Source organism: Eubalaena glacialis, chromosome 13 (genome assembly GCF_028564815.1).
Source record: "Eubalaena glacialis isolate mEubGla1 chromosome 13, mEubGla1.1.hap2.+ XY, whole genome shotgun sequence".
NCBI classification, from domain to species: Eukaryota; Metazoa; Chordata; class Mammalia; order Artiodactyla; family Balaenidae; genus Eubalaena; species Eubalaena glacialis.
Genome location: NC_083728.1, coordinates 79,785,288 through 79,812,884, shown reverse-complemented (window position 1 = coordinate 79,812,884; position 27,597 = coordinate 79,785,288). Strand labels below are relative to the sequence as shown.

The following is a 27,597-nucleotide window of genomic DNA, read 5'->3' as shown; positions in this document are numbered from 1 at the left end:
CAGCATGAGCTTTGTCAAAATCTTAGTGAACCAAGTTTTCACAACACCAAAATGTATTACAAACCAGTGGTTCTATCACTAACATATGCTTTTATTTAATATAAAGACACACATCAGGGCAAAGACACAAAGTACTAAATGAAATATAACAAACTTATTTTTGTATTGCTGTATAAATACTTACCAAGTAATAACTGTAGTATATAAAATATAAGTCCAAAGACACTGTTTGGCTGGTTTAATACACCATCCTTTCCAAAAATGGAACCCAAAAGACCAAATCCTCGACCCCATCTGTAAAATAAAGAAAACCAGTAACCCTATACTTGAGTTTTCCTATTTTAAAAAATGTAGAATTATCTGAGTATATCATGCCCACATACCCATCTGAATCTCTAAATTGCCCATTTCTATATAGTCTCTTTTCCTGACAACATTAGTATTTGCAGAGGAAGGGCTCTTTCGATTTAAGCCAGGGTCTCTTAGCAGCAGCACCACTGACACGCTGGGCTAAACGCTTCTTTGTGGTGGGGGGCTATTCAGTGCATTACAAGATGTTCAGCAGTATCCGTGGCCTCCACCCCCCTGCCAGTTGTGCCTCCCAAAATGTCGTCAGCCACTGCCAAATGTCCCCTGGGGGCAAAATCACCACCAGTTAAAAGTCACTGATGTAAGCTCTCCTATTTCTTCATTCAAAGTACATAGACCATAATGTTGCTTCCTGACCGGGACATGCATGAGAAAACATATCCGGGGAACATGCCTTTAAATGTACGATAGAATATCAGAAACTAACGTCTTTCCTAGAATCTTATCTCAAGAGTAAAAAGTTGATACGTTATTTGCCCCATCAGTTTTTATTTGCAGTTTAACTGAAAATTTTGCATTTGACTTTACATTTTCAGAATCTTATTTTCTTATTAAAAATTAAATTCTGATTTAATAAAATTTGATACAAATATCAAACTAACATTTACTTTGGATAAAAACCTTTGAGAATAACTTTAACTCTGAATGAAAGTGCTTTTTAAAATACCAAAAAGAAAATGTTTTCAGTCTGTAGCAAATTACTCAATAAAATCTAAACTTGGGTTCTGAAGACAAACTACCTGAAAATAAGGATAAATAAGTGATTCTTTACTAGTCACACGACTTTAGTGTCTAAGAAAGAGAGTGAAACCTCTTCATAATGATGATGTTGGGAGATAACCCCAATTTTACAAGCAAGTGAGAACCATGAAGATTGTTATTATACAATTATATGCGTCAAGGAACACAAAATAATCTCGATCATATTTGTATATTCTTTTACACATCAAATACTCATTGAGCGTGTTCCAGGTGCAGACAGTGGGTCAGGTGCTGACTTGTCCAGAGTGAACAAGTCAAAGTGGTGCCCTTGTGGGGCTCATATTCCATTTAGGGAAAAGAAATAGACAAGTAAATGACTAACTTATCTTCAGAAATGGATGCACTATTAACAGATACACAGGAAAGTTGAGAAGGTGGGTTATTCTAGATCAGAGCTTTTGAAAATTTTAAGCTGCATGCAATCACCTTGGAGTTTTGTTAAAATGCAGATTTTACTGCAGCTGGTCTGTGGTGGGGTGGAAGACTGCATTTCCAAACAAAACAAAATAAAATGCTCCCACGTGATGCTCATGCTTCTGGTCTGAGGACCACACTCAGCACCACTGCTCTAGACGGAGAAGGGGTGGAAGGAGCTACTCTAGCTAGATGGTCAGGGAAGGCCTTTTTCAGGAATTAAATCCTGAATGAAATCCTGAAGCAGCCAATCTCATGAGGAATGGCAAGTACAAAGGCCTGGAAAGAGCTATGAGTGTGTAAAAGAAGACCATCAAGGCTGACACTGATGAGGGAGAGTGGCAAGAGAATGAGGCACCGTTCCATCATTTATATAATTTATAGCCTTGTTTGTAGGCCATGATGAAGAGTTTGAATTCTATTCTAACTGCAATGGGAAGGCATTCAGTGGCTTTTAAACAGGAGCGTAATATAAGCTTATTTATGATCACTCTTGACTATTGTGTAAAGACCAAACTGCAGGAGGGCAGGGACAAACTATGCAATCACACTTTGAAGCCCTGCTCATCTGAAGTAGGAATTCAAATTTAAATCACCAACTTTGGCAATGGAAATAACTGGGCATAGTGCCAGAATTATCATACATAAACATAATTTTTATATTCTAAGCATTGGTCTATGCCTAATTATTCACATATGATCATGTGGATATTTTCCTCGAAAGCAAAGCAGTAATCCATAGAATGAATGCATCATTTTATCAAAGTAATACATGCATAAGGTTTAAAAATCAAGTTACACTAAAAGCCTTATAAAACAAAATAGAGCTATTTCCTACTCCAGGCCTCTCCACACTCAGCTCTGATCCCCATAGGCAACCACTTTGATTCCTTTTAACTGTTTTCCCCTTCTATTTACTTCCACGTTTCTAAATAATATGCTTACACTGCTATTTCTTGATTTATCAGTTCTAAATGCTATCTTTTGACCTTCTAATATGGTAGACCAAAATGTTGCTTTAAAAAAAATAAAAACATTTTGACATGGAAAGCTTCAAATGTATATACATAAAGTGAAAAAACCAGTGTAATAACCTCAGGTCCCTATCACCCAGTTTCGAAAATTGTGCCTTTCTTGTTTTATCTCCACCTCTACCCCCAACCACCTGATGATTATTTTTAGATTTTTTTAAGGTAAAATGTACATACATTTAATGCACAAATCTTAACTGTATAATTTTGACAAATACAAACACCTGAGTAACCCTGGTATACAAATTGTAATCCTGGTATACTAGTCCTGGTACAGTAATTCTGGAGTGTGAAGTAATTCCAGGAGTGTGAAGTGAGAATGTAAGTACCTTTCATAAAAAAAAACAAAAAACAAAAAAACACCTCAACATTCTATAGAGTGCTTCCATCTCCCAAATTAAATTGTTAGTCGCTTTCCAGCAATCCACACTCCTCTCCACCCATGAGCAAGACGCATGTGGCTGCCTAGGCTTGTAGGAATCCAGTCTCGGAACCAAAATTAGATCTCTGGTCTCCTGGATCACAGTGCTGTGCTCTTTCTCTCATGTTGCATTAAGTTATAAAATGCAGTTACCATTCCAGCATTTTCAACCAAACAGAATAATAGCTTAATTCCTTGATAAATACAATTAATAAAGTTGAATAACGCTTAATAAACTTTGATAAGGCTGATGGAATAACTGTTAGCAAGTGAAATCACTAGCAAAGTAGACTGGCATTACGTAAGATTATTTTCCTAGGAAAGGTGAATAAGAGCAGATTTTCATTAATGACACTATACTTCACAATTGCTAAGGATGGTGTGAGTAATTAAAAACCCTTAGTGAACCTTTTTTTCAAGTTGGAACATTTGAAAATACTGTAGTTTTCTCCCACTTCTAAAAGCTATACAAAAGTGTATGAAATAAATTTTATGTGCTAACTTTATGCTTGGCTTTATCTTAGTTTCTAACCTTTTTCTTCTTGTCCCATCTATATTCAAAACTCTATTATACTACTTATCTGCAGAGTTGCCCCAAGTACTTTACGGAACAAGATGGCATATTAACCAACGGTGCAAAAAGAAATGTTTTCTTAAAGTACTACTTATACAGATGTTCATTTTGCTTCAGTATAGTATTGAATAACATCAATGAAATGATTATGCAAATGAGGACTCCTCTTCAATCTCTGACTCTAAAAAAAGGTTCATCTTTGACCCAAATAATAACTTCCTTGGATATTCTGTATTTGAGTGCATAAACAACCCATACCTCTTCCCTAAGGTATTATGAGAAATTGTTGAAAGGTTTCTAAACACTCCTAATTTTGCCAGAAACAACAAATCTTAAAACTAATTGCTCTCCAACTTGGGTATCCTAGGTCCCTGAGGATAAATCTAAGACATTATTTGCCTCCTTCATTATCATTCTCTCATAAGTGTATAGGGGAGTTTTCCAAAGGCTACATGCATCACATGTGATAATGCAATAGACTGAATATAGGAGCTGATGTGAGAATCCAACAGTCTTATCTTATGGCAGGCTTTAAAGAGATTTGCAATAAGAGAAACTAGGCAAGTCTTTCCACTATTTTGTGTGTGTGTGTTTGGAAAAAGTTATTATTCATGAAAATATTTTGTTAACATGTAATGGGTTTATTACATTTCAATGAATGAATACATACTTAAATAATTTCTCAGTTTGTAACTTCTAATACAGTAAATACCAAAGATATAGGGGCTTCCCTGGTGGCGCAGTGGTTAAGAATCTGCCTGCCAATGCAGGGGACATCAGTTCGATCCCTGGACCGGGAAGATCCCACATGCCACGAAGCAACTAAGCCCGTGCGCCACAACTGCTGAGCCTGTGCTCTAGAGCCCGTGAGCCACAACTACTGAGCCCATGCACAACTACTGAAGCCCGTGCTCTGCAACAAAGAGAAGTCACCACAATGAGAAGCCCGCACACCGCAACGAAGAGTAGCCCCCGCTCGCCACAACTAGAGAAAGCCCACGCACAGCAACGAAGACCCAACGCAGCCAAAAATAAAATAAATAAATAAATAAACCCCACAAAGATATAACCCACACAAACAAAACCTTTTAGGGGTATTCAATAATTATTAAAGATATAAAGGGGTTCTGATATCAAAAAGTTTGAAAATCACTGCTTTTGACCAATTCTCCCCCCCCCCAACAAAAAACAAATCACAGGTCAGACAAAATTTTAAAAACTGGGGTGAGATAAAGTAGAAATAGAACAAACAATCCTAAAATTTTTGTGAAATCACAGAAGACCCTGAAGAGCCAAAGCAATGTCGAGAAAGAAGAACAAAGCTGGAGGCATCACAGCCTCTGATTTTCAACTATACTACAAAGCTACAGCATTCAAATCAGTATGGCAGTGGTATAAAAAGAGACACATAGATCAATGGAACAGAATAGACAGCTCAGAAATAAACCCACATATATAGGGTAAATTAATTTATGATAAAGGAGCCAAGAATATAAAATGGGGAAAGGATAATCTCTTCAATAAATGGTGCTGGGAAAACTGGACAGCCACATCAAAAGAATGAAACTAGAGCACTATATACACCATACACAAAAATTAACTCAAAATGGATTAAAGACCTGAATGTAAGAACTGAAACCATAATACTCCTAGAAGAAAACATAGGCAGTAAGCTCCTTGACATTAGTTTAGGCAATGATTTTTTGGATTTAACACCAAAGGCAAAGGTAACAAAAACAAAAATAAACAAGTAGGATTACGTCAAACTAAAAAGCTGCTGCAGGGCAAAAGGAACCATCAACAAAATGAAAAGGCAACCTACTGAATGGGAGAAAATATTTGCAAATCATATATCTGATAAGGGGTTAATACCCAAAATATATAAAGAACTCATACAACGCAATAGCAAAAAACCAAACAATCTGATTTTAAAAATGGGCAGAGAAACTAAATAGACATTTTTCCAAAGAAGACACAGATGGCTAACAAGTACATGAAAAGGTATTCAACATCACTAGTCATCAGGGAAATGTAAATCAAAACCACAATGAGATAACACCTCATACCTGTTAGAGTGGCTACTATCAAAAAGACAAGAAATAAGCATTGGTGAGGATGTGGAGAAAAGAGAACCCTTGTACATTGTTGGTGGGAATGTTAATTGGTGCAGCCACTATGGAAAACAGTATGGAGGTTCCTCAAACAACTAAAAGTAGAGCTACCACATGATCCAGCAATTCCACTACTGGGTATTTATCCAAAGAAAACAAAAACACTAACTGGAAAAGATGTGTATTATGTTCACTGTAGCATTATTTACAATAGCCAAGGCATGGAAACAACCTAAATGTCCATCAATGGGTGAATGGATAAAGGAAATGTGCTGGCTGTGTGTGTGTGTATGTGTGTGTATGTATAATATATATATAATAGAATATTATTCAGCCATAAAAAAGAATGAAAGCTTGCCATTTGCAACAACATGGATGGACCTTGTGGGAATTATGCTAAATGAAATAAGTCACACAGAAAAAGATAAATACCGTATGATCTCACTTATATGTGGGACCTAAAAAAACAACAAATAACAAATGAACAAAAAAACTGAGCTCATGGATATAGAGAACAGATTGGTGGTTGCCTCAGGGAGGGAGTGGGCAAAACTGGTAAAGAGAGTCAAAAGGTACAAATCTCCAGTTATAAAATGAATAAGCCCTGGGGATATAATGTATAGTATGGTGACTATAGTTAAGAATACTGTATTGTATATTTGCAAGTAGCTAGGTAAGTGGATCTTGAAAGTTCTCATCACAAGAAAAGAAATTTTGTATACCTATGTATGGTGATGGATGTTAACTGGACTTATTATGGTGATCATTTTGCAATATATACAAATATCAAATCAATGCATTGTACACCTAAAATGATATGTCAATTATACCTCAATAAAATAAATAATATACCTTTTAATAAATTATATTTTTATAGATTCCATGGCTATAACTTTTTTTTTAAAAAAAGAAAATAACAAATGTTGGCGAGGATGTGGAGACATTGGAACTCTTGTATACTGCTGGTGGGTAAAATGGAGCAGCTGCTGAGGAAAACAATTTTTTGGTTCCTCAAAAAGTTAAACATGGAATTACCATATGACTCAGCAATTCCACTCCTAGGTATATACCCCAAATATTTGAAAACAGGTGTTCAAGAAAGTACAAGTACTTGTTCACAGCAGCACTATTCACAATAGCCAAAAGATGGAAACAACTCAATGCCCATTAACTGATGAATGGATACACAAAACACAGTATATCCATACAATGGAATATTATTCAGCCATAAAAAGGAATGAAGTACTGATACATACTACAACATGGATGAACCTTGAATACATTATGCTAAGTGAAAAATGCCAGACACAAAAGATCACATTTATATGAGAGTTCCAGAACAGACAGATCCATAGAGACAGAAAGTAGGTTTGTGGTTGCCAGGGGCTGGGGGAGGGGGCAGTGAGAAGTGACTGCTTAATCGGTACAATATCTCCTTTGGGGGTAATCAAAATGTTTTGGAACTGGATAGAGATGATGATTGCACAACACTGCAAGTATACTAAATGTCACTGTACCCTTTAAAATGGTTAATTTTGTGCCAATCTTTCTCAAAGTCTTCCAAAAAATTTGAAGAGGCCAAACTCATCTTATGAGGCCAGCATGATCCTGATACCAAAGCCAAAAAAGGACACTACCAGAAAAGAAAATTACAGGCCAATACCCTGATGAATATAGATGCAAAAACTGTCAATAAAATACTACTAGCAGGGGCTTACCTGGTGGCACAGTGGCTAAGAATCCGCCTGCCAATTCAGGGGACACAGTTTCGAGCCCTGGTCTGGGAAGATCCCACGTGCTGCGGAGCAACTAAGCCCGTGCGCCACAACTACTGAGCCTGCGCTCTACAGCCCACAAGCCACAACTACTGAGCCCGTGTACTACAACTACTGAAGCCTGCGCACCTAGAGCCCATGCTCCACAACAAGAGAAGCCACCGCAATGAGAAGCCCGTGCACCGCAATGAAGAGTAGCCCCACTCGCCGCAACCAGAGAAAGCCTGCGTGCAGCAACGAAGACCCAACGCAGCCAAAATAAATAAATAAATAAATTTATTTTAAAAAACATTACTAGCAAACCAAATTCAGCAGCATATTAAAAGGACCGTTCACCATGAGCAAGAGGAATTTACATTCGGGATACAAGGATGATTCAATATATGCAAATCAATCAATGTGTCATCACATTAATAGAATGAAAGAAAAAATCATATAATAATCTCAATAGACAAAAAGCATTTGATAAATTTTACTGCAAACAATCTCTTTCATCATGGAAAATCTACCAAGGCTCTAATATCATGATTAAAACATTCAGGAATACAAAGTTAGTAAAGAGAAGAAGTGAATAAAAATATAGGAGCTCCCCTGGTATTTTCCTTACTCTGAGGAAGAATTTGTTGAGATGCTTGCTTACACATACCACTTAAAAATATTCTCTTCTGGTTGGGGAACTAAGATCCCAATCCTACATGCCGCACGGCATGGCCAAAAAAAAAAAAAAATTCTTTTCACTTGTAAATATATGTAAGGACTTCCCTGGTGGCGCAGTAGTTAAGAATCCGCCTGCCAACGCAGGGGACACGGGTTTGAGCCCTGGTCCGGGAAGATACCACGTGCCATGGAGCAACTAAGCCTGTGCCCCACAACTACTGAGCCTGCGCTCTAGAGCCCACAAGCCACAACTACTGAGCCCGTGCGCCACAACTACTGAAGCCCGCACACCACAACTACAGAAGCCCACGAGCCTAGAGCCCGTGCTCCGCAACAAGAGAAGCCACCACAATGAGAAGCCCGCGCACCGCAACGAAGAGTAGCCCCCACTCACCACAACTAGAGAAAGCCCGCGCACAGCAACAAAGACCCAACGCAGCCATAAATAAATAAATGAATTAATTTTTTAAAAATCTATGAATTGCATTTTTTCCCCTGGAGACATCTTCCCTGTAACCCTTGACCTTCCTGATCCACTCTAGAGGACTTGATTTGGGCTGGCTGCTCTCTGGGCTTGCTGCACAGCTGTCATCCTAAGACTTCCAATCTCTTCCTTACACTGAATCTTTCATTTCTTAGGTTTGGCATGCTCCTTTCCCCCTTAGTTTAATCACCTGTTTTGGTGAAACAATCTTCTAATAGCTTCCTTGAGAAAACACATACTAGAGGTAAAATTTCTGAGATGTTGAAAGTCTAAAAATATCTTTCTAGGGAGTTCCCTGGTGGCCTAGTGGTTAGGATTCAGGGCTTTCACTGCCGTGGCCCAGGTTCAATCCCTGGCTGGGGAACTGAGATCCTGCAACCCGTGTGGCGCGGTCAAAGAATATATATATATATTTCTTCTACCATCACACTGGACTGACATTTTGTTTGGGTATATAATTACAAATTTAAAATAATTTTCCTTCAGAATTTTTAAAGACATTGTTCCACTATCCTACTTCCAGAGTTGGTCCTTGAAATATCTGATGCCACTCTGACCTTTGAATATGACCTGTTTTTGTCCCTCCATGAAGCTTTAAGAAACTGCATGTTAATTCTAGTGATATAAAATTTCACAAAGGATGTGCCTTGGTGTGGGTCTTCAGTCATTCATTGTGAAGGGCCCTTAGTAGGCTCTTTCAGTATAGAAATTTGTGTTCTTCAGTACAGACAATTTTCACATATCATGATTTAGACAACTGCTGGACTTGTAAAACAGAACCTCTAATTTTCTTTTACCTTTCCTTCTATTTGCCATCTCTCTTTCCTTTGGTTCCATTTTCTAGGAGATTAACATGATGTACTCTTCCAAGCAATCTTAATTCATTTATTAAACTTATTGCTACCATTGCTTCTTATTCTCTGATGGTTCCTTTTACATAAACAGCATCTTGCTTTGCTTATGGGTAACCACTTTTTTTTCTTAGATTTAAGGAGATAAAACCATTTATGTTTAAGTTTACTTCAGGCAGCTTCATTTTGTTTCCTCTGAGTTCCTTGGTGTGTGTCTATGTGTATCTGTCTCTCATATTGAAGACTTTTCTCAAATGTCTGAGGACCCTTAACTGTCAACTCATCTGTAGACCAAGGCATTAAAAATATGAATGCTGGGACTTCCCTGGTGGTGCAGTGGTTAAGAATCTGTCTGCCAATGCAGGGGACACAGGTTCGAGCCCTGGTCTGGGAAGATCCCACATGCTGCAGAGCAACTGAGCCCGTGCACCACAACTACTGAGCCTGTGCTCTAGAGCCTGTGAGCCACAACTACTGAAGCCCTCGCGCCTAGAGCCTGTGCTCCGCAACAAGAAGCCACCGCAATGAGAAGCACGTGCACCACAACGAAGAGTAGCCCCCAACTCGCTGCAACTAGAGAAAGCCTGCGCGCAGCAACAAAGACCCAACGCAGCAAAAAATAAATAAATAAATACATAAATTTATAATAAAAAAAATATGAATGCCAATTCCAGTGCTGGACAAAATAGATTATACCCACCATAGCCTCTCTCTCTCACTGATTACAACTGAAAATTGGAAAGAATATGAAAACCAACCACCTGAGAACTCTAAAAAGTAAAAACAGTAAGTGAACAGGGGAGAGAAGTTGAAACTTGAACAACCAGTACTGTGGAGTTTTCTGGGGGTTTCCCCCTCTTCTATCTTCTGCCTTTGAAGCAAGAGTAGCTCAAGTTTCAGAATTGCCCAGGGGTAGTAGACAGCCAAAAAAGCCCCTCTTTCTGGCTAGAAGATGAAGAAAAGGGACCCATGTGAGCTGAGTAGTGGGGGGGGGGGGGCAACCACAGTTTGTTTTCATATTATTTTTTCTCTCCTGGCCTTGCTTAAAGGTGAGCAAGGGTTCTGAAACTGCATCTCAGGGATGACAGTCCAGGTACCTCAAATTGAGAGAAAACCTGTCTCTGCCTGGAAGAAATGAGAAAAGGGGCCCCTGTGGTCTTAAGCAAGTAAGGGGAATCCTGTCATTTTTGTTCTCTTTTCTCTCACTGCTTTACCCTGAGGGTGAAATCTGTCATGTGGAACTATGTGACAGCAAGGGGAGTAAAATGCTCTGTAAGAAACCTGTCTATCTAGCTAGAGGAACTGGAAAAGGGGCCGCTGGGAACCAGAGGTTAGGAAGAAAATCCCAGCAAGGAGGAAGCCAAAGAAAGGATCTCCTAATTCTGTGTAGCAACTAACACAAGTCCCAGCCTCACCCCTGAGCTGCAAATGCATGGAACAGAACCAAAGAAGCCCACCAAAGTCTTTGAGAACTAAACACCACTCAAGTTGCAGACTGACTGTTGAGTGGGGCATGTGAGGGCAAAGGCTTTGAAAATGGAAGTGACATTGAAACTATCACCCACAGAGGAGATAGAACTTGTAGTCTTAATCTAACTGGGTTGATTGCATGTTAAAACAAAAATCAATATTCTCAAGATTTTAACAGAAGCCAGAGTCTAAGAGCAAAATATTCAAGATACATTCCAAATGAGTTGAGGATATATTCCAAAATTATATGACGTACAATGAACCGAAAAAAGAAAAAGTGACCAATTCTCAGGGGAAAAAAAAAATGTCAATCCTAAAATGACATAGATATTGGAGTTATCAGAAAAAGATTTAAAACAGTTGTATCTATGTTCCACAAGGTGAAGGTAATGAAAAATGACTGGAAAGATGGAAGTTCTCAGAAGAGAAAGAATAACTATAAAACAGGAACTAAATGGAAATTATATAACAATGGAAGATCTGAAATTAAAAATTCACTAGATGAAGTCAAAAGCAGAATGAAGATGGCAAAGGGGAAGATTCAGTGAGCTGAAAGATTGATCAATAGAAATTATCCAACCTGAAGAACAGAGAAAAAGAAAAAAAAAATGAACAGGGACTTAGGAACTTGTAGGACAATACCAAACAGTCTAACATTCATGTCACTGGATTCCCAGACGAGGACAGAAAAAGAGATTGAGGCACAAATGTTTTTTAAGAAATAGTGGCTTAAAACTCCTCAAATTTAGCAAAATACAAACATTATGGGTTAAAAAAAAAAACTCAGGGACTTCCCTGGTGGCACAGTGGTTAAGAATCCACCTGCCAATGCAGGGGACACGGGTTCGATCCCTGCTCCAGGAAGATCCCACATGCTGCAGAGCAGCTAAGCCCGTGTGCCACAACTACTGAGCCTGTGCTCTAGAGCCCACATGCCCCAACTACTGAGCCCGAGTGCCACAATACTGAAGCTCATGTGCCTAGAGCCCGTGCTCTGCAACAAGAGAAGCCACCGCAATGAGAAGCCCACGCACCGCAACGAAGAGTGGCCCCTGCTCGCCACAACTAGAGAAAGCCCACGCGCAGTAACGAAGACTCAACACAGACAAAATTAATTAATTTTTAAAAAATTAAAAAAAAGAAATATTAAAAAAAACCCCAGTGAACATGAAAGAGTTGATAAACTCAAAGAACATCATACCCAGACCAACCTGATCTGACATCTGTAGAACATTCCACCCAACAACAGCAGAATATATATTCTTTTCAAATACACATCAAGATAAACCACACTATAAACAAAACACAAACATATTATATACAAACCTTAACAAATTTAAATAACTGAAATCATACAAAGTATACCCTCTGACCATAATGAAAATTAAACTAGAAACCAGTAACAAAAATGTATCTTAAAAATGCCCCCAATTATTTGGAAATTAAACAACACACTTCTTAAAAAATAAAATCCACAGGTCAAAGACAAAGTCTCAAGGAAATTAGAAAATATTTTGAACTGAATAAAAATATAACATATCAAAAGTGGTGGTATGCAGCTAAAGCGGCACTTAGAGGGAAATTTATAGTATTAAAGGAAGGAAGGAGGGAAAATAAGATTAGAGCAGAAATCAATGAAGTTGAAATAGAAAAACAATAAAGTAAATGAAATAAAAAGCTGGTTCTTTGAAATGATCAATAAAAATTGATAAATCTCTAGCTACACTTGACAAAGAGGAAAAGAAAAAGAGACAGAGAAGACAAAAGGTATCAATATCAGAAATGAAAGAGGGGATATCATTACAGACAGGTACAGACATTAAAAGGGTAATAAGGGAATACTATAAACAATTCTATGCCCACAAATTTGACAACTTAGATGAAATGGACAAATACTTTGAAATTCACAAATACCAGAACTCACTGAAGAAGAAAAAGAGATTCTCAATAGCACTATTAATAGTTTAGAATCTTTCAAGAAAACAAAAACTCTCTAGGTCTAGATGGTTGCACTGGCAAATTCTACTATATACATATATATATATACATATGGAAGAAATAATACCAATTCTTCACAATCTCTTCCAGAAAACAGAAGAGGATGCAATACTTCTCAACTCAATTTATGAGGTGAGCATTATGTTGACATCAAAACCAGACAAAAACATTACAAGAAACAAACAAAAACAAACAAAAAGAATTACAGAACAATATCTCACTCATGAAAATAGACACAAAAATCCTCAACAAAATATTGTAAATCAAATCCAGCAATATACATATAGGATAATACATCATGACCAAGGGGGATTAATTGTGAGAATGCAAAGCTGGTTCAACATTCAAAAATCTATCAGTGTGGGCTTCCCTGGTGGCGCAGTGGTTGAGAATCTGCCTGCCAATGCAGGGGACACGGGTTCGAGCCCTGGTCTGGGAAGATCCCACATGCCGCGGAGCAGCCGGGCCCGTGAACCACAATTACTGAGCCTGCGCGTCTGGAGCCTGTGCTCCGCAACAAGAGAGGCTGCAATAGTGAGAGGCCCGCGCACCGCGATGAAGAGTGGCCCCCGCTTGCCACAACTGGAGAAAGCCCTCGCACAGAAACGAAGACCCAACACAGCCATAAATAAATAAATAAATAAATAAATAAAAATTAAAAAAAAAAAATCTATCAGTGTGATTCATCATATTAACAGACTAAAGAAAAAAAACCACATGATGATCTCAGTAGATACAGATAATGCATTTGACAAAATGCAACATCCATTCATGATTTTTAAAATGCTTAACAAACTAGGAAGAGAAGGGGTTTTCTTTGATCTGATAAAGGTCATCTACAAAAAACCTACAGCTAACATCACATCCAACAGGGAAAGACTAAATCTTTTTTTCCCTAAGATCAGGAACAAAATTAAAGATGTCTGCTCTCACCACTCCTATTCAACACTGTACTGGAAGTCCTAGCCAGTACAATTACAGAAGAAAATAAAGGCATACCAATTAGAAAGGAAGAAATAAAACTCTATTTGCAAGACCACAGGATTGTCTACATAGAATATCCCAAGTGAGAGACTGAATATACAAACGGACAATAGCCAGACCACATCCAAAAACAACTCTGACCCACAGCCTCTGCAGCAACCAGTCCAGGAAGCCAAACCACAACTTCTGTAGCAATCAATTCCAAACAGCCAGGCCTTGATCAATAACTGCCAGCTTCCCTAATTTTTGCCCCCGCTTCCAATTTAGGACCAACCAGAGAAAGCCAAATATGCTCCCCTAACCAATCACACAGGATGCCCTACTTCTAGTTAGGCCTGCTTCCAGCTTCCCCATGCCAACAACTTCCAATTAAGACAACCTGAAGCTTTCCCTTTTTTCCATTCTAAAGCTTTTATACTCTCCTTTTAGATTTCCTTTTGAGTCTGTGCCAAATGCAAGTAATGGTGGCTGGTGCCCTACTTGTTCTTATTTGGGTGGTCTTCATTTATTTCCATACCATGAATCTACTAAAAAGCTCCTAGAATTAACAGGTGAGTGAGTTTATAAGGTTATACAACACAAGGTCAGTATACAAAAATCAACTGTATTTCTATATACTAGAAATGAATTATTGGAAATAAAACACTCAAAATTATCATTTACAATAGTACACAAACACACAAATAAAATACACAGGTACGAATCTAACAACATATGTGTAGTATCTGTATGCTGAAAATTAGAAAACGTTGATAAAATAAAGAAGACCTACATAGATGGAGAAAGACTGGAAGACTCAATACTGTTAGGATACTAACTCTGCTCAGACTGCAATGCAGATTCAATGCAATTCTAATCAAAATACCAGTGGGATTTTTGGTAGACAGTGACAAATATTTACATAGAAAGGTAAAGGAGGGAATTCCCTTGCAGTCCAGTGGTTAGGACTCTGCACTTTCACTGCCAAGGATGCGGGTTTGATCCCTGATCAGGGAACTAAGATCCTGCAAACCATGTGGCTCGGCCCACGCCCCCCCCCAAAAAAAGGTAAAGGAACTAGAAAAGCCAAAACATTTTTGAAAAAGAATACAGCTGGAGAAAACACTAATTTCAAGATATTGTAAAGCTACAGTAATCAAGATAGTGTGCTACTGGAAAAAGGACAGACTCAGAGATCACAGAGCAGAATATAGAGCTCAGAAGTAGATACAACTGGTGATTTTAACAAAAGTGCAAAGACAACTTAATGGAGAAAGAAACCTCAAGCACTATTCTCAATAGAGAAGATTAGAAAGTGGACTTTGAAACTTAAAAACATTTGCTTTGTGAAAGGCACTGTTAAGAAAATGAAAAGATAAGCCAGAGACTGAGAGAAAATACCTGGACATTACATATAAAACAAAGGACTTTTATCCAGAATACATAAAGATCTCTAAAACCTCAACCATAAAAAACAAAAAAACCCAACTTAGGTTAAAAAAAAAAAAGCAAACGATTTCAATAAGCACATCACCAAATATATAGAGATGACATATAAATACATGGAAAGATGCTCAACATCTTCAGTCATTAAGAAAAATGCAAATTAAAATTCCAATGACATACCACTACACACCTACCAGAATGGTAAATATACACAATAAAACAAAACATACACACCTAAGTGCTCATAAGGATTCAAAGCAAATGGAACTCTCATACATTGTTGGTTGTCATGGAAAATGGTATAGTCATTTGGAAAACAAACTGGCAGTTTCTTATGAAGTTAAACATACACTTATCATATGACCCAGCACTCCCACTGGTTGTTTACCCAAGAGAAATGAAAACTTATGCTCACACAAAAATCTGTTTGTAAAAGTTTATAATAACTTTATAATGGCCAAAAATTGGAAAAAACCCAATTGTCCTTCAATAGGTAAATGGACGAACAAACTAGTACATATCACGGACTATCACTCAGTCATAAAAGGAAATGACTACTGATACATGCAACAACATGGATCAACTACAAATACATTATGCTAAGTTAACAAAGCCAAACTCAAAGCCAGATACTGTAAAATTCCATTCAAATGGTATTTTGGAAAAGGCAAAACTTATAAGGACACAGAATAGATCAATATTTCCCAGGGGTTAGGGATGGAAGAGGGCTGACTAACAAGCGGAACTGTTCTGATGTTGATGGTACTGGTGGCTACCTGACTGCATCTGTCTAAACTCAACAAACTGGAAACCAAATAGCAAATTTCCTTTATGTAAATTTAAATTAATTTTTAAAGTAATTTAGATTTTAAAAGCAGAATGGAATTTTTATTATTGTGTATGGTTTTGTCAACATTAGATGTTACTATAGGTGGGTTATTAGGTAGAGAGCTAATCATATCATTAAAGGTCCCTGAATGTCAGTATCTGTACTTTTTTTTTGGGAAAATAAATGTTTCTCTAGGGAAAAAAAAAATCCACCAGTCTCCTACTGCTAGGGGTAGGGATATGGATGAAGATGCCTGGCTGCTAGTGTTCTTAGAGCTGTGTCTACTTTCCCATTCTTTTTGTCTTTGTGGTTTTATACAATTTCTTTTATTTCTTTACTCTCATTTCCTTGGAATTTCCTGAGGGTGTAGAGATAAACACATGCATAAAATCCATTATGTTTATCCAGAAATCTAAAATTCACTTATTCAAATTTTATCAAATTTATCAAAGCAGTAGGTGTTTGAAGCAGTAAGGCTGTGAAGTTGGACATATAAATGCATGAAGCACAGTCCATACCCTCAAGAAGTTTTGTCTTAAAGAATAGAGAGAAAAATGACATCCAGAAACATAATGCAAACTAATAAACACTGTAAAGTACCTATGTTCCTAAGTGAAGAAGGTTTAATTCTGCCTGAGAGGGTTAACAAGGGATTGTGGCACTGGTATATAGCACAGACAGATCCAAGGGGTCAGAATTCGAAATAGTGAGACCAATTTGTAAACTACTGTAATAATTTAGGGGAAATACGAAGGTCTGAACTAGAAGTAAGAGTACTAAAGATGGATCCAAAGGATCGTTAGGAAGTAAAATTGAGAGGATTTGATAATGTACTGAATTATGGAGGAAGGATGACTGACTCCCAAGTTTCCAGGATGACTGGGTAGACGGTGAGGACATTCATGAGACAAACACAGGAGGAAGAACGATGGAGGACAGAGTTTTGACATTTTGAGTTTTCATGTCTCTGAGCCACACACATAATTGTGTTTAATAAGCAGCCAAAAATAAAAATCTGAAGGATTATAAATCGGTCTAAAATGTGGATTTAGAAGTGCGGTTCTAAAAACTACAGCCACGAATAAGATGGCTCAGGGAGTCAAGTTAACTGGGACAGATCATGTGGCCCACAAAACCTCAAATAATTGCTATCTGGCCCTTTAAAGAAAAAGTCAGCCACAGAGAAAGACAAATATCATAATCTAAAAAAAAAAAAAAAAAAAATTATACAAATGAACTTATTTACAAAACAGAAACAGACTCACAGACTTAGAGAATGAACTTATGGTTACCAGTGGGGAAGGTTTGGGGGGAGGGATAGATTGAGAGTTTGGGACTGACATGTTCACACTGCTATATTTAAAACAGATAACCAACAAGGACCTACTGTTAAAAAAAAAAGAAAAAGTCAGCCAATCTTTGTATTTGACCAGAATAATGTCACTATTGATAAAGATTATGCAGTTACAGAATGTAAAGATAGACTGTCCAGACTAACAGAGGGTAAAAACTAACCAAAGAAAAGAAAAGAAAAGAAAAATACCAATTGTGAGGCCATCAGAGGTCTCACAAATTGGTATTTAGCCTGGTGCATTGGTCATGGTCAAGGGCCTCGCTTTGGGTTTCAAATCTCAAAACCCTGAAAAGCCTTGAGAAGCTATTTCCAGCCTCAGTAAGCCATGAATGAAGATATTAGAGCATTGGGTCTCCACTGGGAAGCCTGCCCTCGCTAAGTCACGCTATCCAATAAACTCATAAGAACCAATACATTAAAGCTCTAGGAAGGCACCACCTCATTTCCCCATACCTGAAGGGGAAGCCTTCATAATCAGGAGAGGAAATCTGGTAGGCCGTCTTTATCTCAGAAACTATCAGGACCCTTCTCATTATGCCTCATGTCATCCCTTTTACCTGTCACTGCCAGAAGGTCAGACTTCCTAAATCAGGCATCATCACGTGAATCTCACACTGCTCTGTACTTCCCATTAAAATCTAGTATCTCATTCTTCTCCCCTACCTCCCAAACCTCTCAGTTATATCTTCTGAAATCCTGTTCACTGACCCGTAAGCTCTTCACTTTTAAAAAACCCTCTTCTGCCTTCTTTAGCCCTCTGACAACATGAATTCCTTTACAGCCCATTCAAATGCTGACACGTTTTTGTCTCATACGCATTTGTCAGAGCCAGGAAGGAAAATATGCTCCTTCCTTCTAACTTTTGCTTTCAAGTCTTTACCTCTCTTTCCCTCTTGCAAAACTCCCTGCTCCTTGCAGTTGTGTTTCAATATACAAGCCCAGCCACCATTCTCACTGTTGCCACCTACCAACCTTGTAATCACATCGACAGTCATACTCTCACACCCTTATATTCAAGGAAGCCTTTGGCTCCTGGTTCGTAGTCTTTCTCTCCTCCCCAACTCCCATAAACTTTTTGAGAGACTTCAACATCACAGAGATGAACCAGCCAACCACATCAATTACCCACTTAGTAACTCCAAGTCAGTCATCCATTCCCATGATCAAACCTTCCACTCTGTTGTCACCAGAAACAGAGGAGAAAACAGGACAGAAACAATATTTGAAGAAATAGATAATGGTTAAGAATTTTCCAAAACTGAAAACAAATACCAAGCCATAGATTCAAGAGGTGCTGAATCCCAAGCAGCATATCTAAAGAAAAACACACACAGGAATATCATAGTAAAACTCCAGAAAACAAAAGAAAATTAGACATCTTAAAAAGCAGCCAGGGTGGGGCTGGTGGGCATAAAAGGACACATTACCCTTAAATCAACAACAATAAGACTGACAGCTAACACCAACAGAAAGGGAAGCCAAAAGACAATGAACTGCCAACCTACAATTCTATATCAAGTCTAAATATCATTTGAAAATGAAGGGAAAATACTTTCTCATATGAGTAAAAACTGAATGTGTTCACTAGAAGACCCACACTAAAAACAGTTCTTCAGGCAAAAGAAATATGACCCCAGACAGAAGCACTGCAAACTGGAAGAATGAAGACAAAAAGGAGAAATATGAGGGAAGAGCTAAATGAATATGGACTATGTTATTAAACAATGTTAATATCTTGTGGGGTCACAGATATGTAGAATTAAATGACAGTAACAACATAAAAGGTAGGATTGTGGTAGATGAAGCATAAATATTCCAAGGTCCATGCACTGACAGAGAAGTGATAAAACTATTAATTTATACTAGACCTCAATAATCCAAGGATGCATGGTATAATCTGTAGGGTAGTGACTAAAAGGATATTAATGAATGTATATGAATAAGATAACACAGTGGGGAAATGGAATAATAAAAATGTTTGATTAATCCAAGAGAAGACAAGAAAGAAAAATAAACACAACTGGTGGGAGAAATAGAAATTGTTAGATGTTATTTTTAAATTCAAATATATCAGTAATTAAACTGACCACGTAAAAAGTCTGTTAAAATACCTACTAAGAATATCACTACCAACAGTTGTGGGTTTTAGCTAACACTGTTTAAAGGGAATTTATAACCATAACTGTATGCATTAGTGATATAATTATTAATCTCAGAAAGTTAGAAAAATAACAGCAAATTAAACCTCCTCAAAGTGGAGGAAACTAATAAATGTAAGATAAGTAGTCAATGAAATAGGAAGCAAGTATAATGGCACAAACCAAAGATTAATAAAAGGGATCAATGCCTATAAAGGCCCATCTTGAATTAAAAAAAGAGGAAAACAGTTTCAGGAATGAGAAAGGGTAAGCCACTTACAGAAATTACTTAACTTTCATCTTTCAGATCCCAGCTTTTGACACTTGACCAGGGAAGTGCCTCCCCACCCCTCTTGTCAGCTTCCTAGGTTTTATACTCTCATACAACCAAGCTCCTTTCCTGGAGAGCTTTTATCTCAGATTCTGTACATACATTTATGTGCTAATTACTGTGTTGCTGTACTAGTCTATGCTCCATACTCCATGAGGAGAGGGATCACTCACTACTGACTACCCAAGGTCTAGCACAGTGTACAGCATGCCATAGGGTAGGCATTCAACGCTCATTTCCACAAATACTGAAAGCCCACCATGTGCTTGGTACTGTTTTAGGTGCTCAGAATACAATAAGCAAAATAGACAAAATTCTATGTCCTCATGGAGTTTACATTCTCATGGAAGGAGAGACAAGCAAACAAGTAAAATATATACTGTGCCAGATGGGGATAAACAGAAACAAAGTCGAGATGAGTTTAGGGCTGAAAGAACTGCAATTTAAACTTTACATTTAAATTGTGAAGTCAGGGTGGTCAGGGAAAGCCTCCCTGAGGTGAAAAAGCAAACCATGCCCACCTGGCAGGTTTGAAGAATAGTCAGGAAGTATGGATGGAACAGAGTGAGCAAATGAAAGAAGGTAATAGGAGATAAAGTAAAAAAAAAAAAAAAAAAAAAAAAACCAGGGCAAGGGTCACAGAAGATCATGTAGGGTGTGTAGGCCATTATTATGACTTTGACTCTTACTCTGAATGAAACAGGAAGCTAATTTGCGGGTTTAGCCACTGTTTATATTTTTAAAGGATCACTCTGACTGCTGTATTTAAAACAGTCTACAAGGGAGAAAGGTGGAAATAAGGAGTCCACTTATGAGATTACTGCAATAATCCCAGAAAGAGATTATGGTGGCAGATGACGGCAGTGGACATGACGGCGAAAAACGGTTATTCCCAGGATAAATTTTGAAGGTATAGCCACCAGGACTTGCTCACAGACTGGTTGTGCAGTGTGAGACAATGAAAATGGTCTAAGATGATACGAGGATTTTGACTTGAGCCGCTAGGAAGCTGGTTATTTTGAGATGTGAAAGAGAAGACTTTAGGGAAATGATAAGAGAGAGAATCCAGTTCTAGAAACATCAAGTTTGAATTGCCTTTTATATATCCAAGTAGAGATGTCAGGTAGGCAATTGGATTTATGAGTTTATAGTTTAAGAAATTTGGGAGTTGTCAGCATATAGGTGGTATTCAAAGTCATGAGACTGAAATGACATCACCAAGTAACTTTTGATATAAATGAATCAATTCATCAATCAATGACTAATAAACATGACTATTAGTCATCAGAGCTGTCAAGGATGAAAAAGTGGTGGTTAACTTGGGAACCAGGGCTTCCGTTGGAGTGAAAAAAACTATGCTATTTGTTTTGGTTTTTAAAGAATCTTTCTTTGCCTTCAGATATTCTCAAATACCACCTTCAAGGAAAGAACTGCATAGCCAACATTAAGGCAAGGCAAGTTTCTTCTTATTTGTTCTCCAAAGTTGGTAGATTTCCCCTTAACTGGCACCATGTTATCTGCACTCTGTATATACCTTGAAATGGATGCTGTACATGTCTTATCAAATCCTGGCTGCAAAAAGTACCCTTTGTGGGGAGTGTTTGAAGATCACCCCAAACATTCATCTATGGATTTTAATTTGAAATCAACTTGGACCTTCAGAAATCTATGCTTTTGGACAATATTGTCTCTATGTAAAGTTGCTTGCAGTGAGTTTCATGTTGGCATTATGTCTTGGTAATTCCTAAAGGAAACAGTCATATGAATGAACTCCTTTACAATTGACCCTTGAATAACACAGGTTTGAACTACATAGGTCCACTTATATGCAGATATTTTTCAATAAATACATATAGTACTACATGACCTGAGATTGGTTGAATCCGAGGATGTGGAACCATGAATACGGAGAGAGCCGACTGTGGGCCTTGAGCATCTGTGGATTTTAGTATCCACAGCAGGTCCTGGAGCCAATCCCCTGTGGATACCGAGGGAATACCTGTACTTTGTTTCCTATAGGAATGCTGCTGAAAACACTGTCTACATGTCTCTGTGTCCTTTATGTGAAACCCTGCAAGACATTTCTTTTATAGTTAACAGGGAAAAAACTGCCTCCCCTGATGAGTTATAGGCAATGTTTTGTTTTGGTTTTTTTAGACAAGACTGCCATAAAGTATATAATGTATGGTCCCATTTATATGATATTCTAGAGCAAGCAAAACTATAGTAGAAAAAAATCCCCACACCAATGGTTATCTCTGGAACATTGGGGGGTAAGGGGGGGATTGACTGGCCAGAGAAATGATGAAACTTTCCAGGGTTATGGTAATGCTCTACATCAAGATTTCTCGAAAGTGGCATTATAGACACAGAACTGTAACTAGACTCTACCCACTAGATGTCAGCACTACCCCATCCTTACCCTGCCCAGCTTGGACAACCAAAAATAGCTCCAGACATTGTCAAATGTCCCCTTGGAGGCAAAACTGCCCCTAAATGAATACAATCGCCCTATATCTTGACAGAGTTTTGGCTTACATAGGTGCATGATTTGGTAAAACTCAGAGAACATACACTTGTAATCTGTGTATTGCATTGTATGTGTATTTTAGCTCAAAAGAAAACAGACTGTAAACAAACAATAAACTCTAGTTAATGATATGTATGCTGACGTTTTTAGGAGAAAGTTTTTAGTGATAGTTGGATAGAGGTATAGATACCTGTAGAGGCATGTAATAATGCAAGTATAGTAAAATGTTAAAGGTAGAATCTACGTGGTGGGTATACAGGCACTCTATAAAATTCTTTAAACTTTTCTGTATGCTTGAAAATTTTCATAACAAAATGTTGGGTTACTCTTACACATTTCATCACACATTCTCATCCATTACATAAATCAGAAGATACCCAGTGGTGCTAGTTCAGAAACGTGGGGGTAAGTATGCACTGAAAAGTGTCAGCTGTAAGCACTGTGATCTTGGAAAGAGCCACAAGTAACACCACACAGTGGTTCTTTTCTTGATGGCTTCTTGGGGAAGAAACAATACTGTACAGCTGCACCATCACTAATAAGTTACATTTGCAAAGTCACATCTCACAAACATTTAAGAACAGCTCACATCTACTTTAAATGTTCTGAAATTCCAGTTAAAACAGTAGATGCCTGCACATTTTTTCACAAAAGCACTGTCAAATATTTGAAAATTAAAGTATAATAATGACTAAATATAAGTATGGCATTTCTTATTGTTTCTAATAAGATATTCTTTTACCTTAATATTATCTTATTATGGAATTATATCTCAATAGTGTGTAATTTGCTCTGTTGTGTCATGTAATAGGTATCAAATAAATCCTTTTAAAAGATGCAGTGAAACTGATTATTTCCTATAGATTTAAGTACCAGTGCACATAAAGCACTACTCTATTGGTAGTCCACTGCCATTGAAAGCATGGATCACACACCAGTGATGGTCTATGAACTATTTGTTATAGATCCGTGATGAGATCAGTTCAGAAACTGAAACTAAGCACTTGGAAGCTTTTACAGACATTTGACATTGCCATGACATCAAAGCACATGATTAGTGGATTTGTCTTGTTGAAGAGCATACAGATAGATCCAAGTGTCATCAAACTTATCAGTTCAATAGTGAATTGCATCTGGCATGACGTGCTAGTGAGGCATCGTAGAACAAAGTTACGTGTAATACTTTAAGGTTATTTTGTCAACTACCTAAAGGTGTATAAAAATCTGAGAAAAAACACAGGCTTGGGGCTTCCCCGGTGGCGCAGTGGTTAAGAATCCACCTGCCAATGCAGGGGACACGGGTTCGAGCCCTGGGCCGGGAAGATCCCACAGGCCGCGGAGCAACTGAGCCCGTGCGCCACAACTACTGAGCCTGTGCTCTAGAGCCCGCAAGCCACAACTACTGAGCCCACGTGCCACAACTACTGAAGCCCGCGTGCCTAGAGCCCGTGCTCCGCAACAAGAGAAGCCACCGCAATGAGAAGCCCCCGCACCACAACGAAGAGTAGCCCCCGCTCGCCACAACTGGAGAAAATCCACACACAGCAATGAAGACCCAACACAGCCAAAAATTAATTAATTAATTAATTAATTTTAAAAGAAACAAACACTCAGCTAAAAAAAACAAAAAAACCCCACAGGTTTACTCATTTTTAATAACTAGTTAATTTTATAGACATTTTAATCTTAATCATGCCTGCTTTTTAATTTATAATTTAATATCATTAGCTAAATGAGAGAAGTGAAATTTATATTATTTTTAACCAAATTTACATGGGGACAAACAAGCTTCAGTGGATTTTTCAGCCTTGTTTTAGTGGAAAAGACACACTTTTTCTGAATGCACCAGCAGTAGTAAACCAAATAAGGGTAAAGGAAGTGATTCCAAACAGATGAAGACCAAAGTGGCCTTCTTTCATTCAGGAGTATGATCCCTTATATACTGAGTTCAGTTTTGTAGCCATAATTGATGGTGAAGTGCTAACATCAGTGTGTTAACTGCAGAGATATACTAGTTAATGGAGCAACAAAAACATCAAAATTTAAGGAGCATTCACTTACAAAACGTACACAAAAATAAGCTCACAGACAAAAGAATTTTTTGAAAGAAAGAGCACTGAATTAAAAAGGCTAACGGAAGCAGATATTCAGTATTTCATCGATAAATGTTGGTTTTACAGGCTTCCTATCCTTGCACTTTGGATTGCAAGACTAAAGTGCTAAATACAATTGTTAAGAGACAAGTGAACAAGTACATCAAAGATATTTGCTTGGAAATACTGGGTCAATCTGCACTTTCCAATGATAGCACAGCTCACCACATTTAGAAACTAATGACACGGAAGACCAACTTGCAAAGTATTTTTCATTGCCCCTTGACAAGCGCACAGATATTGCTATTTGAACATGATGGTGATATGGAGGAAGAACTCTCGTTCTCAGTTTTATAGCCAACAAACACAATCCGCTCTGGAAAACTATAAAGAATTACATCATCAACAAAGGTTGTCTGGAGTTTTGTAGAGAAGAATGTTCTGATGGCACAGCTGCAAAGACAAGAAAACATTCTGGAGAAATTCCCCAGGTTAAGAAGGAGCACCAGAAAGTAAATCAACACAGTGCTTCTTTTGTTGACAAAGTCTTGGTACAAAAAAAGTCAGTTGAACTAAACAGCATGTTTAGTGTCACAATAAAAATCATCAAAATGTTAATGCTAAAGCATTAAGTTAGAGATCATTCTCATTATTATATAATAATAAAGAAGTATCTTATAAACGACTGCTAATGAATTAAACGTTAAAACAATGTCAATGTTAAAACAATGGTTTTAAGGGGGTAAACTGGAATTACAGAACACACTCTTAGTGTTTCTACAAGACAAAAAACAGGCTGCTTCCAACTTTAAAAGATGTAAATTGGATAACCAATTTGTCTAATATCTTCAGTACTTTTAACAACCTTAAGACTTTCTCACAAGGAAGAAATGACGGGTGCTCTTCAGTGACGGGTAAGATTAAAGGGAAAAACAAAAATTGGAAACTTGAAAGAACAGTTTCTACAGATTACCACCGTATACCTTATAAATGTCATAGACCATTTTGAAATTTAATTTTCCAGCCAAATGAGATTCACAGATAGTAAATGTAATAGAATTAAACCCATTTCTTTCACTTAAAGATAATATAACTATTCACTATATAAACTGTTGGAATTGGCTACTGTTCAATGGTAAAGGATACATTTGAGACTACAGCATCACTCTTTTTGAATAAAATTCTAAATGAATATACTGAGCTTGAGGAAATTGCTTTTAGTATCTCTTCTTCCAATCCCATCAGCATAACTCAGTAAAGATAGTTTCTCTACTTGAGTATTACTAAATCAAAGCACAGCAACAGTTTAGCTATGTTATTACCTGAAAGTAGTGCTGTCTTCCATCCAACCTACATAAGTTAACAAGCAAGAAGTGAGCCTGTCACATCAAAACTTTAAATAGTGATAAAACAGTGTTTGTTCAAGTGTATGTTAGGTGTTTAGAACACCTAATTGCTATTGCATAACTTTATTTAGTTACAATCACAAAATTACATTAAGAATATAGCAGAGAAATTCACCCTAGTAATCGACTATACATACATAGTGGTTTTTTTTTTTTACAGTTTTTGTAACTCTTTGTATTCTACTGTTATTTTACTGATTATATTAATCAGTAAAATGTAATTTTGTGAGATGACTAAACTACTTGAGCTTGTATTTAGCATGTCTGTTGTTTTCACCTATTTGTTAATAATTCATTTTGTAAATATACCCGTCCATAATGGACTGGAAATTTCACTCTTCCTTCATCACAGTTTGAGAAACACTGGGCTAGCCTCAAACAGTGAATCCAAACTTGTATCCTGAGTTTGTGTCAACAGAGTAAATTCATGTAAATCCATGAACACATCTTTATTGAGATTTTGTGAAGTAAACCTAAATTTTTAAGTATCTAGGAATTTGACGGGTCTAGGAAAACATCTTAACCAGTTGTTGGTATTTATATGCAGAGTACTCATGGCCCCCAGGTAGCAGAGGAGTTAACAAGCCTCACATATTGCTTGCCTGTTTTCACAGTAAATAATGAAAGCTCAGACTAGAGCACATTTTCATATTTAATCCAGTTTTTTCCTATCAGAGACAACAGAAACTGTTGTCTCTGATAGGAAAAAACAAAAAAACAAGGAATATTCCCTTAAGAACAAAACTTATCTAGTTTAGAGTTTAACAAACTGAAGAAAATTGTCTTTGGATATATCAAAGTGTTCTGATTTTAATGTCAGACCCCCTGAAGTTTAAGTATATTTCAACTTGAAAACCAATTAAACACCTGGTTCGGAGATCTGCAGAACATTAGCCAGCTAGTATTGATGAGAATATTAGACCTTTCCACCACGATTAAAATACAAAACAAAAAACAAAACCAGTAGTATTCACAGTGGCATATTTGGCAGTCACCAAAACTGAACACTAGGAGGTCTACTGTGGGTCATTCTGTAATGTGAAAGCAAATCTAAGCCATTCTTTCAAGACAGTAATCAGTGTTGGGAAAGAGGATGCCAGAGGCCATCAGAAATACTGCTACCATGAATAGTTTTCAGGTATGAGGAAAAACATTTTAAACTTCCATTTTAACTTGAGGTTTTAGTAATTAATTTCACATTAAATATGAAAAGTAATGAGGATTCTAGCAGTTATATGCACAAAACTGAGTTTGATTGTCAAGCACTTTGTTGCTCAGTCCCATTTTCCTCCAAATCACCCTATCGAGTCAATACATTACTGTCATTTTTCTACCCCTACATGAGGACTCACACTACTAGAAAAAAAAAAAAACCTTAAGCATTAATTTGTAATTTTTTTACTCATCCCAGGTTCAAGTCTATTACTCCAAAATGCAATCTCAAATCTCCTTCACTCTGCATAAACCTCTCCTGGCCTCTCTCTGTAGAAAATGGAAACCAAGAATTATGGATCTGCCTCACCATCTGGTACACCACCACCACCACCACCACCACCCTTCTGTCTAATGCCAGACAAAGGTGATGGACTC

General features: G+C 37.5%; 1 protein-coding gene across 1 annotated transcript in view; it reads right to left on the bottom strand.

The window, feature by feature from the left end:
* VKORC1L1 (vitamin K epoxide reductase complex subunit 1 like 1) overlaps positions 1–27,597 on the bottom strand; it is a 56,044-nt gene that overhangs the window by 4,280 nt on the left and 24,167 nt on the right. The window contains exon 2 of the mRNA XM_061208196.1: positions 185–294. Within this exon, the coding sequence (XP_061064179.1) occupies positions 185–294 (110 nt within the window). The remainder of the gene's footprint in view (positions 1–184; positions 295–27,597) is intronic.